Source organism: Rissa tridactyla, chromosome 5 (genome assembly GCF_028500815.1).
Source record: "Rissa tridactyla isolate bRisTri1 chromosome 5, bRisTri1.patW.cur.20221130, whole genome shotgun sequence".
Classification (NCBI taxonomy): Eukaryota; Metazoa; Chordata; class Aves; order Charadriiformes; family Laridae; genus Rissa; species Rissa tridactyla.
Genome location: NC_071470.1, coordinates 31833724 through 31845908, shown reverse-complemented (window position 1 = coordinate 31845908; position 12185 = coordinate 31833724). Strand labels below are relative to the sequence as shown.

Sequence of the window (12185 nt, the reverse complement as noted above, 5' to 3'; positions counted from 1 at the left end):
GGGGGGTATACGGTCATTATACCAATGATCCTCAGCTTGTAATTTTAGATACAGTAAAGAGATGGAATATTCTGTGTTTTCAAGATGAAAACACTCAGCTGAGAACAGGTAAGACAGACTCCAATTTTAACAGCATGATCAAGCACAAGAAACTTGCTCTTTCACAGGCACTATGAAGGCTGGTCAGTCTTCAAACATGAGCCAAACAAACAAACCCAGCTTTCAATTAATTTGTTTTTAATGTTATTATTTTAAAATAGTTTTAGTGAATGAATTTAAACGCATCTTGCTAGTACAACTGCCATGAAAGTAGATCATCATAACTATTAAAGCAGTTAAATGAAGCACGCCAAAAGTATTTGCACTGTTTATTTTTCAGTTAGTTCAGTAAGAAAACTGAACCTCTTCTGTGATCCAGTGCATGATGGTTTTTTTCGTTTGTTTTTTTTTGTTGTTGTTTTTTTTTGTTGTCATTCTTCTAAATAACCTAGGAAGAATGCATCATAAACTTTAGAAAGTATTTTTTTTCTAAATTTTGGTAAGTACCACCACGTTGCGGGGGGTGGAGGCAGGTGTAGAGAAGAGGGGTACAGGGAGAGGAACAGAATCTAAACATCCTAATAAAGTTTCCAAGAGAAAGAGCAGAATACACTCTGCAGGACAAGGGACACATTAGGTCACACCAATGTCTGCTTGAAAAAGTTTATAAAGAAAATGCTTACCTCACCAGAATAAAACTCAGCTTTAAGCACTGAGAAGCCAGTAGTCATTATGGAGATCAGAAGTATAAGTGAATTGAAAAATTATTAGACATTTTAAAAAGAAATGTTCACAAGCTATTGTATTACAAGGGTACAATCTGCAGCTCAGCAAACTCCTATGCTGCAGACTACCATAAGTTTAAAAGAAAGCCCAGGGGAAATATCAGTTTCTATTAAACTTATCTTTTTTTCCCTAGGCATCTGTTACAGGACATCGAAAAAGAGATAACCACCAGACATCACACCAGGCTAGATGGACCTTTGATCTGATAGACTATGACTCTGCTCACAGTAATTCACATCAAAAATAATTTTCCAAGGTGGATGTATTTCGCTTGCATCACAGTAATTAAGAACAGCCAAGCAATTCTCTTAACAGACAACTGCAACAGTTACCTACTTCCCTTTTTCAGATACAGGTAAGAGTCAAGGCTAAGAAACAATATGACTGCCAGTAATTATCTTCAGCTGCAGAGCTAGAATAAAACAGCAAAGAATTATTAGTTTCCATGCTTGTATTCAAACCACTAGATGGTGCTTCTAAAATTAAGCAATTCAGTATTCAAAACTCTGAAAGTGAATAATGTATACTGGTTTATAAGTTGCCTTCCTCAGGACTGTTATAAGAAAAGCTCCTCATTCTTCTGCCTTTGAATTAAAAGTTAATATAAATACTGCAATAAATAACAAGTTTTGTTCACAAACTGCTGTGCCCAAAGGCTTCGATTACTGTATGGCACCAGTAAAATGAAGCTTTATGCTACAAATAGCATTTACCTCTTCTTTCACTGTTCATTCAAATAGTTTTCTCTAAGACGATTTTTCCCAAGACTGAATTTGCTCTAGTTCTCTTTTATGAAGAGCAAATCCTTCACTTTTAAGATTTGGAAATCATAGTTAAAATAAGACACCAACTGCTTTCTACCTATCACTCTGTAAAATCATCCTTCCTTTTTCACTCACTCCCCCAAAACTAGTCTCAATAGTTGCTTGGCTACTCTAGTAGCTTTGTTCTTCTTCATTTATGAATATTTCCATCCATCAAAACACTGCTTAAAATAATTCTGCCTCTTCCTGCATCTCATTCTACTGACCCAGCTTTAAAAACGCTCCTTACAGTATGTTAAGCATATAGTCAACTGTCATTTTTTTTTTACCATCTTGCATTCTTCTAAAGCTCAAACTCCTATTAATCTTTAAAGACTCCTTCCTATTTTTCTACTTACAATCATTTTTCCTACAAAAATTCCTACAAACGTGTTTCTTCTTTTGCTTTAAAAAAAAAAATCAGTTTTGACTATTTCGTACTGTATTTCCCGTATTTTACTTCTTTGAATCAGTTCTACCACTAAGCAACCCTGACAACACTGCTAAGAAAGATTACTTCATGTGCAGCTTTTGATGTTCCACAATCACCAACGACTTCTCTTAAACACTTCTCATTGTGCTAAGTAATGTAGAAATTCCTAGAGGTCATTTGATTATTTTTTTTATTTTTTTTATTTTTTTTTTGCCATTGGCTGTCACTTTTCTACCTTAGGGAATTGCTCTTGATCACCTAGAAATGCTCTCTCTTCCTTTTACTTGCATGGGGACTTCTTCTAAGATACCCATTTACTATCTCTTATAAAGCCTTTTTTAAATTAGCATATCTATCTTTTGTTCAAAGTCGTTTAACAACTATTATTAGCAACTATTAATACTAGCTATATCTTATTTTCTTAAAATGTAGCTTAGTGAGGAGACCCTTAAAAAGTTAGAGAAAGGCACTATGCACAAACACAGGAACAAGCCTTCTCCAAGGACCAGCCATTGCACTTATCCCTAAATGTTATTTCTGGTCAGAGAGCACCATTGCAGAAACAAGTTAACAGGAAGCAAGATCCTCTTGTCTTGAAGATGGATCAGCTAATCCAGCTGCAGAAAGTAACGATCAGATTTAAAGAAGAAACCAATGAAAAGTACTTCAAAAGAAATACCCAGGAAGATGACAACTACAATTCTTAGCATCTCGAAGCACTCCAGGCGAGAAGATACATAACCCGTGAAGCATGTGAAAAAGGTCTGCTGAGCACCTACTTGTCAGTAAGTGTTCACTCCTAGCTACAAGTTGGGGCCATTTCCATAAACCTAGCTTCACATCTCCATGGGAATTACACAGCTTTTTATTTAAAACAGACACTAACGGCACAGCTGTACCTTGGTCAATCTTAGAGGAGCATTAAAAAAAAAATCATACAAAACCTCCAAGCTTATGCAAGCCTTGTGAGCATCATTTAACTGGTACAAAGCATTCACAAAGCAATACCTTTACTACCAATGACTATGAATTTTGTGTGAATTATAGGAACATAATAAATTCTTCAACATTTACTGCAAGAAGTTTGCGTTCTTTTACAATGTAAAAGAAACTAGGAGCAAAAAATCTGGTTAGTGAATGCACAACTGAAATATCAAAAAAAGAGGGCAAGGTCCAATGAAAAAAATATATTCCTTGGCTTTTGTTCCCCAGGTAAAGATTTATTCAGATTCATAGATGTAAACACAAAACAAGCAATATTTTTAAAAAATAAAAATATGACAAATAAACATATGCAGAGATGTTTCAGTTTGTTATGCTAAACAGATCAGAAACATCTTGAAGTTGTGGTTAGAGACAGACTTTTTTTCCCCCCTGTCAAACACTAAACAGTTCTTTCAAAATATCAACAAACTTGAGCTCAATTCAAAACAGCTACCTTGGTGAGCTAGTCAACCGCGCTTTTTTTTTTGTTTTCCAAGCTACTCTCTAGATTTAAGCAGCAACATTCACAGAAATTATTCTGAATACTCTGGATATCAAAAGCATTTCAAAACTCTAAAAAAGCAGTCCAGTTCTGTATTTTTGCTAGATGCCCAGATCTGTCTGGGAACAGGTTCTGACCTGACACCTGTGGAATGCTCCAGCAGCAGAAGGTACAAGATAAGAAATTCCCTGAAGTGACAGGAAATATTTCCATTATATCTGTCCACACAGACAAATATTTTGATTTTGAAGGAATCGTACATTGTCTCAGAAAGGTGGCAGTGCCTGGGAAGCCTGCAGTGTCCTGAGGAGGTCAAACAGAGTAACTATTGTTCCACCAGTGTGCTGCTATTCAAGAACACTATTGCCTCAAATGACTCCTCTGCATTTTTTCCTCGTTCAAAAGCAAACACCAGCCCCCCTCCAAAAAACTTAACGCATTGAATCTGCAGCACCCAAAAGGAAAACACATTGTACAGAAAACATTTTAAAAAATCAAGTAACTACCCGATGTACACAGGAGGCTGGAAACAAAATTCATCTCTACTCTGTTTCTCATACATCAGTTAAAAGTCTGCCTCCCAGCAGCAATGCGGATCACATCACTGCTATTTATTTAATTCTCTGGTTACCTCTACCATCGGCATTTGATCTGGGTTATTAAAATCTGGTGTATCAGCATACCTGAAGAACAGGGCTGGACAGGAAGAGCACTGACTGCACAAGGATCTAGGAAAGTCGTGCTGTTCTTGTGACATGCTCATGACATTAGTCAAGACTGTCCACTTCCTACACCCACATTTTCTCTCCCATCCTTGGTATGTTCAGACAGAGAGGCACCAGTTACCAAGAAAATATCTGTCTAGAAGCAGGTCCCTGCATCTTACAGGAACTTGACAATTATCCTGATAGTTTTGTAATTCCATCTTGTTAAGCAATATCTGTTCTATTCCATTTCCTCATCTCCCCCACTTACAAAGATTAAGCTGAATTCATTTACATATTTGGGGGTTAGGTTTTTTTTAGGAAGAATTATAAAATGGTTCCCCCGGGATTAAGCTAAACCACATATTCAGGTTTCTGAACAGGCTGTACTGTAAGTTTGCTGTACTCTGACGTCATCCCCCCGGCCTTCAAAAGTGCCTCCGAATGGCAATCAAGGCAGTAGGCCCAATGCCCAGTAGCACCAAATCTGCTGCCATGTAGAAGTCCTATTATGTGATAGATATGATAGTAGGATCCGGAATACTTCAGAAGAAGCATTCCCCAGCACCCGTAATAGCGAAATCTAACTGATAAAACGTACCTGGCATCTGCAGTACCTAACACGGGATTATAAACTAAGCAGCATAAATCACTAGTGGTGACAGCCCCCACCAGAATAAACATTCAAAAAAGTAATCTTCCAAATACGTGATACTCAAAAACATTTCAAAATAGACTGTGGAACCATTAACCTTATGGCAGGGAATCCTAAGGATTCCTTGATGAAATAAGAAAGCAAGTAGTATAACCGGGGAAATTACAGTCCCTAAATGTGAACTCCTCCATCACCATTTCTACCAAAAAAGCACTATTCAAACTTCTGTGTATTTAATGTATTATCAATACATATTCAATAGGCACATCAGAAAAAAAAATATGCTTGTTTCTGAAGGAACACAGACTGTTATAACTCTCCAGTAGCCCATTCTGAATACAAGTACAAAAATTATATAGTAAGCTACTGAGACTAACAAAAGCTATTCACAAAGAAAGTCAAACATACACCAAAAAAATACATGGTGCTGTCTTTAAACTAATAGCAATAGATGTTACTGATTTATGATGCCCAGTCTCATGCAATAGGCTTGAAAAGTTTCTTTACCCACAAAAGAGTCCCACAGAAAGAGAAGCATACACTGTTTTGATACAAACTTTGGATGCTGAACATACAGCATACAACATAGGAACAGTATATTAGTAAGGTAAGTTTTATTATAAAAAGATTAAATCTCCATTAGAAAGAAAATCTAATGTGAAATATAATTAGTTTTGATTTTAAAAGTGACAAAAGCTATATTTGCAATTACTTCTTCTGCATTTAAGATTACAAATATTCCTTTTGTTTATTAACTGCTTCTCTCTTAGTTGTTCCTTGGTATAAAGCATAAATAAATAACAAAGTCTATTGAAAGTTCCCAGTAAATTCTTACTGTATTTTTCAGTTACTTAATCTCTAAATTATTTTCCTTTCAGTTATTAGCAGCAATATCAGACAAATACGTGTTCTTCAACAGTATTCACCAGGGCTATGACTACATAAAACATCCACAGAGCCAGCACAGTCTGAACTTTTATTTTGCAGTATCACCTCGACTTTTTTTTTTCTTTTTTCTTTTTAAACCACAGCATACTGTCTGTAATTTGGGCAGAAGAACTGTAAATCTAGAAGATTTACAAAAAATGAGGCTTAGCTCTATTAAAACATAAGAAAAAACATGGGTGGTAGTGACAGACAGGGACAAAAATTAAATGAAATACTTCATAAAGTGAATAACTATACCGACTGCTGTAACGCCGGGACAAAAAAGGATGCTGTAGACGTTCACAATCAGTAATGCCCTTCATACACGATCTGAACATCCCATGCGAGACAAGATCACTCTCCAGACAGTTGTTATTTAACTCGTGCCAGAAGATGATAATTTCATTGCAAAGCAAGCTATGATTCTTGGATTCCTTCCAAGAATTTCAAAGAGAGAAGAAAAAAGGGCAGAAAATACACACCTACAGAGCACCATTAAACATTTTTTTATTTTTATTTTTTACTCAAAAAGTTCTCAGGTGCACGCCGATAGCGGTAACAGCAAAACAGAACCCTTCTGAACCGCCTCTCCCCCGCGAACCACAGCACACACCCGCCGGCATCTCAGCCGAGAAGGGGATACCCAGGTGCCGGCACAGCCGCCTCCGCGCTGCGGTGCCCGCCGGCCGGTCCGCAGCCCGTCCGTGGGCTTTCCGGTGCCGGCGTGAGCCCCGAGCCCGCTGTCCCCCCCCACCCCGGGGCCGTGCTCCCGCCAGGTCCACCCAGCACCAGGGCACAGGCTCTGCTTTGTCATCTCCCCCCCGCCGCGAGCCGGCCGCTCCGCGCACGCCGCTCCACGGCGTTCGCCCGTTCCGCCGCCGCGCACATCCCCGGTCCCTCCCGCCTCCCCCCCGCCGAACCGCGTCCGGCGGGACCCCTCCGACAACGAGCGGACCGACACCCCCCCGCCCCGACCCCGGCTCCGCGCCAACCTCACGGCCCCCTCCGCGGCGGCGGCTGCCGCCTGAGGCACCGGCGCCAAACGACCCGCGGCCGGTGGCGCCGCGGCTGCGCCCCCGCCGCCGCCGCCGCGTCCCCCCCGCCCGCCCCTCAACTTCTCGGCGGCGGGGTGAGGGCGACCCCGGCGGGAGGGGAGCCGAGCCGAGATGCCCGCGGGGCAGCGGCGGCCGCCCGGCGCCGGCGGCTCCTCGCAACTTACCTTGGGTTTGTAGAGCCACTTTCGGAACCTGTTCATCATCACCGCGCCCGCTGCCGCCACCCCGCCGCCGCCTGACGCTGCCACGGGGGCTACCGGCTGCCCGCCCGCGCCGCTCGGGGGACCGGGGCGAGCCCTGCCCCTCGCCGGGAGGCTCCGCCGGGTCGCCGCCGCCGCTCCTCCTCCGCCGTCTCCTCCTCCTCCTAAGGGCAGAGGCCGCCGGGCGCTGCGGAGCGTGCACTGCCCTCAGCGCAGGGACCGGGCGCCACGCCGCGCTGACAGACCCCAAAACATCGCGCGGCCGGCAGCGGCGTTCCCCTCGCGCCACCAGGCGCATGCGCAGGGGCAGGCCCACCTCCTCCCGCCCCGCTGGCAGCCGCCGCCAACCGGGTGGCGGCCGGGGACGGTCCCCCCCGCCCCTCGGTCTCCCTTCGCGGCGGGCTCGCTCCGCCCACTCGGCCGCTCATTTGCGTAAGACGGGGAGGGGGCGGAGGGACTACGCGCCCCGGCATGCCACGCCACGCAGCCACCGCCCGCGGAGCAAAGCACCGCGGCGCAGTGGGTGCCGGGACTTGTAGTCTTCTCCGCCGGCAACGCTTGCGCGCGCCCCCTTCAAGACAGCAAGCCCCTGCTTGTGGCAGCCAGCCCCGCCCCAGTGCCCGGTAATAGGATGATTGACTTCTAGCTACCCCTGAGCACGAAAATCCAGGAGGGGGCGGAACGGGTAGCTTGGCAACGGAGGCAAACAATCGCCGCCATCTTTTTTTCCCGGCCGGGTAGTTCTTTCTCCCTCTGTCGGGTCGTTCCGCAACACGAAGGCGGGCGCGCGGCAGAACTACAGCTCCCAGCAGCCCCCGCGCCCCTTAGCAACGGCGTCGGGCCGGTCCGGTGAGCGCAGCGGGGTCTCTGCCACTGGAGGGTCCCGTCGCGCTGAGAGAGGGGCGGCGGGCTCCGGCAGGCACGCAGGCGGCCTCCCGGGCTGTCGGGGGCAGCCAGGTACGGGACCGGGTAGCGGCCGGGCTGTCGGGGGCAGCCAGGTACGGGACAGGGCAGCGGCCGAGCTGAGGGGCCGCCCGTGGGGGCGGGGGCCGCTGCGCGCTCGCGCCGTTACCTCAGGGGAGCTGCACCCCGGCGGGCTCACCGGCCTCAGTGGGCAGCAAGGTGGCTGTAGCCGTGTGTGACACTTTGAAAAACAAAAACGGGTAAAATGCTTGATGAGGGTGGCACGCAGAAAGCGTCTGTTGCCCTGGGCAGCCTTATAACTACTTCACTCGTTTATTAGGTCTCTACAAATACAGTAGAAAAGATCAGTGGGGCCTATGTTATAGTGTAGACAGGATTGCTAGGCTCTGCTCCCAGAGTTTTCAATAACGGTTGTGATTTTGGGCAAGTAGCCAGCCTCGTTGTCCTTTAGCTTACCTATCTGGTAAGTATAATGCAACTTGCTTGCAAAAGGCGGTGTACAGTGAATATTTAATTGTAAAGTTCCACAAGATATTTCCACCAAAAAAAAAAAAAAAGAATACTGTGTCAAAGAAAGTATTTGTAGTAGGTATGCAAAACATTGAAATACATGCAAATTAAAAATTAATGTGAGATTCAGGCTATAGCTGCTCAAGATGAATGTTTTCCATCTGACGTTTTGCTGCCATAAGAGAAGAATCTGCTGAAAAGAGGACCTGTGCCCAGAACTGCTCTCTGCTGCATTCAGGTGACAGTCAGTGATGCAGAAAAGTCCAGAGTAAATGAGAATGGCAGGATGTAAAGAGTAAATGAGAACGGCAGGATGTAACCGTTGGGACAATTGTACTCTGTTTTCAGTGGCTCCTTTTCTAGCACACAGCTGAGAGAAACACCTATTCGATTTTGAGCAGTAGCTACTTGACCTGACAGAATTTTGCAGGGAGGCTTAGTTCAGCCCTCTCTTTAAGAAGGACGGCTTTCATCAGAGGAAATGCAATCACAGTCTTTCTAGGCCAGGAACATAGGAGCCAGTGTAAAACCTGAAGGAATCTTTTAGGTCATTGAAACTAGTAGCCACAGTTGTGGCCAGTCTTATCCTATGTAATTGCTTTCAAAATATCTCCAGGCTCCATTGTAAAATAAGGCTAAGTCAGGTTCTTCCCTCCTTTAACTGAAATTCTACATCTGATAATGGAAGAACATTTCTACCATTTTGTACACAGTACATATCATTTTTATACATAGCAATTAGAATATTCTCCTAAATGGTTGAGTGGAACTAAGGGTGCATGTGATAATACAAAGCATTTTTTTCCTGATGTGTATGTTTTGAAACATTGATGATAATAATATCAGTTTGTTTAAATACAATCACGAGTGAAGTTTTTTCTATTGAGAACCTCTGTATGTCCAGAGTTCTCAAGGTGTTACTGTATGTCTTAGTTTTCATATTCCAGTTTTTGGTCTTAATGATTGTTATTTGGAGGGGAGGGGTGAATATCAGCATGTACAGAGCATGAGAGCTCAAACTCATTTCTGCTATGCCAGAAGAAAAGCTATTTGTCACTGGGAGAGCTGTTGGAGCCTGAATTATGATTCAGCCCGAATTAGTACAGAGGTATTTCTCTCTCCCGTATCCAAAATCCCTTGTGAGTATAAGAACCTTGGCAGGTACAGAGAAACAGATCATGTTTCTCAGAGGAGTGGAGAAATGGTGATTCCTCCTGTGACAGAGAGACAGTAGCACCTCTTTTTTTATTTGCCATCCCTTGTCGTGATCTGATCCAGCCCTGTTTTTCTGGATTTCTTTTTCCAACTGGACATTCTGTCTTGATCATACCAGGTAACTAAATGCCTATATTCAGCATAATCACAGACAAACTATTTTTTTTTTCAGTGGTTTGAGATTAGTAATTAAAAGTGCTGATTAGGCAGTTATTATAGAGTATGATAGTGCTGAAAGGCAGGGTACAAAAACACTATATGTGGAAATGTTATTATATCCTTTTAAAACAAGAAATGAATTATTTTTACCACAGTAGGAATGAATCACCTTGATCAAAGAATCACCAAGATTCTTTTCTAACATCAGAATATGATGATATATAAAATACAGGAACGATTTTCAAACATATATTTTTATTTTCACTGTGGAAAATTACTTCTGTGCTCATTTTTTCCCATTGCTAAACCAGATTAATGACTTTCATCCTTGATCATTACTATCATTGGTCTTTCACACACAACAACATGTGCATGCGTATAAACAAATGAATTATAGTTCTTGTCATGTGAATATTAAAATCGAGGAAGCCAGTTGTCCAAACTCTCATGCATATGACATCATTTGAGATAGATATAATCCAGTCATTTCACAAACAAAGCATCAAGCATAAAAAGCACCCAACTGCTGTGCCTTCAAAAACCTTGACAGTGGTTTAGACTACTGATGTGTTGTGATCACTGCCCAGCTGCTGACCAACACTGTCTCATTGCTTCCTTGTAATTCCTCTCTGTTCCTATTCTTTTGTTATTTTGGAAAAATAGGTTGTTAATAGCAACATGTGATAAGATTTAAGACTAAAATTTTGCTTTCAGTTGCATCTCACTGGGAAAAGTGATGTATTAAATAGGACCTGTATAGCGCACATGCAAAAATTCATGCTTTTCTCTAGTATTATCTTTAATTATATTTCATCAAATAACCTGATACAGAAACCATTTCAGGTATCATTCTAAGGATCTTTTGAGACATTTGCAGAATACGAAATATGTAATTATGTCTTCTATTTTATTGATGTTTGTACTGTATTCTCGTTTCTCCTGTTAGCTGTTCTGAATAACTGTGATTTTGAGAGCTTGACCTAAATGTTCTCTTCTACATTACTGCAGTATATCTTCTCTATGAGCCTATCAACATACATTATGCTACAACTGAAGGAGGCATGAAAAATTAATGATTTACTATATTTATAGGATTCTCCATGGTGAAGATGGTCAGCCATGGAAAACATATTGCAATAATAGTACAACAGCTTAACAAATTTAACCCTGAAGATCAGAGCGTGGAGGATTTCTTGAATGAATCAGCTAAGATGTTGCAGGTATATTACGTTTCCGTTTGTCTTACATAGCTTGCTGTGTTTTACTATGTGATTTAAAATATAGAGATATCTGTTTTCTAACATGTTGTCGTAACTTTCACAGATTTTTCTTATAGTGACATTTTTCATCCATGACAAAAGTCCAAATTTCTTATGGTTATCAACAGAAAACAAGGAAGTAATGATCAGACGTGTTAACTGTTTGGGTAGCAATAAAAGATGGGGAAAGCAACAACTTCCTAAAATGGATTTGACAATGATAGGAAAAGCCTCTCTTCCTCTTCTGACTAAGCTGTTTTGTAGCTTCCTATCTCCTTTTCTTCTTCCAAATGGAAGTTTCCGTCAGCAGCACCCATTTTGTATATATGAATGCAGTTCAGAAGCTGACTCACAGGATCAGGTATTCTTGCTTTGAGGACTTAAGTGACCATCAGAACAGTGGGACAGAAGGCAAGTGACAGTAAATCAGCTACCTGATCTTAATCTAATACTGCAAGTAACCAGACCAAGATTTGCCAATACATAGCTATACTGGCTGAAGCAGTTCCTATCCTTTCCTAATGAGGTCTGTCACCTCTTTCCATCTCTTTGTCCTCAGTGCCACCCTGACTTGTGCTGATGCAGCTACTGGATTGAATCAGCTTTAGAAAATCATTAAGGGAAGACAGTAACATTGTTTAGACTGCTATTGTCTGTGCATGCCATGTATTATCAAACTACATAGTCAGAGCCCTGATTCCACGCTGCTATGTAGTTCAAGTGCTCATTTCCACTTCTGACAATAAGGTCTAAAACACTGCTAATTCCAGTTAGATGGTCTTTTACATTGATTTTGCATAGATACAAATGACTACAAGAATATAAAACTATGGAGGTGTGATATGAAAATCAGAGGCTGAGGCAGTGGATCTTTGGTGCTTGCTTTCTTAAACAGCTTCCACTCAGGCCCATAGTTTCTGACACAGCCCTCCTGCCATGTAGTACTGGCATAACTGTTTGTGCATTTGTATGCTGAATTACATCAGGGAACTGATCCAGTTTCAAATTAATCACTTTTCACTGGGCAGAG

The 12185-nt window shown here is 42.4% G+C and overlaps 2 protein-coding genes across 6 annotated transcripts in view; one reads left to right on the top strand and one right to left on the bottom strand.

The window, feature by feature from the left end:
* Positions 1–7362, bottom strand: part of ZFYVE28 (zinc finger FYVE-type containing 28) — a 162588-nt gene extending 155226 nt beyond the window's left edge. For all 5 annotated transcript variants that reach the window (XM_054203242.1, XM_054203243.1, XM_054203244.1 and 2 more), the window contains exon 1: positions 7053–7362. In XM_054203242.1, the coding sequence (XP_054059217.1) occupies positions 7053–7091 (39 nt within the window). In that variant the 5' untranslated portion in view covers positions 7092–7362. The remainder of the gene's footprint in view (positions 1–7052) is intronic.
* A 555-nt stretch (positions 7363–7917) lies between these two features.
* The window catches only part of CFAP99 (cilia and flagella associated protein 99), a 64231-nt gene continuing 59963 nt past the window's right edge, over positions 7918–12185 (top strand). The window contains exons 1-2 of the mRNA XM_054203951.1: positions 7918–8045; positions 10989–11116. Of these exons, the coding sequence (XP_054059926.1) occupies positions 10997–11116 (120 nt within the window). The 5' untranslated portion in view covers positions 7918–8045; positions 10989–10996. The remainder of the gene's footprint in view (positions 8046–10988; positions 11117–12185) is intronic.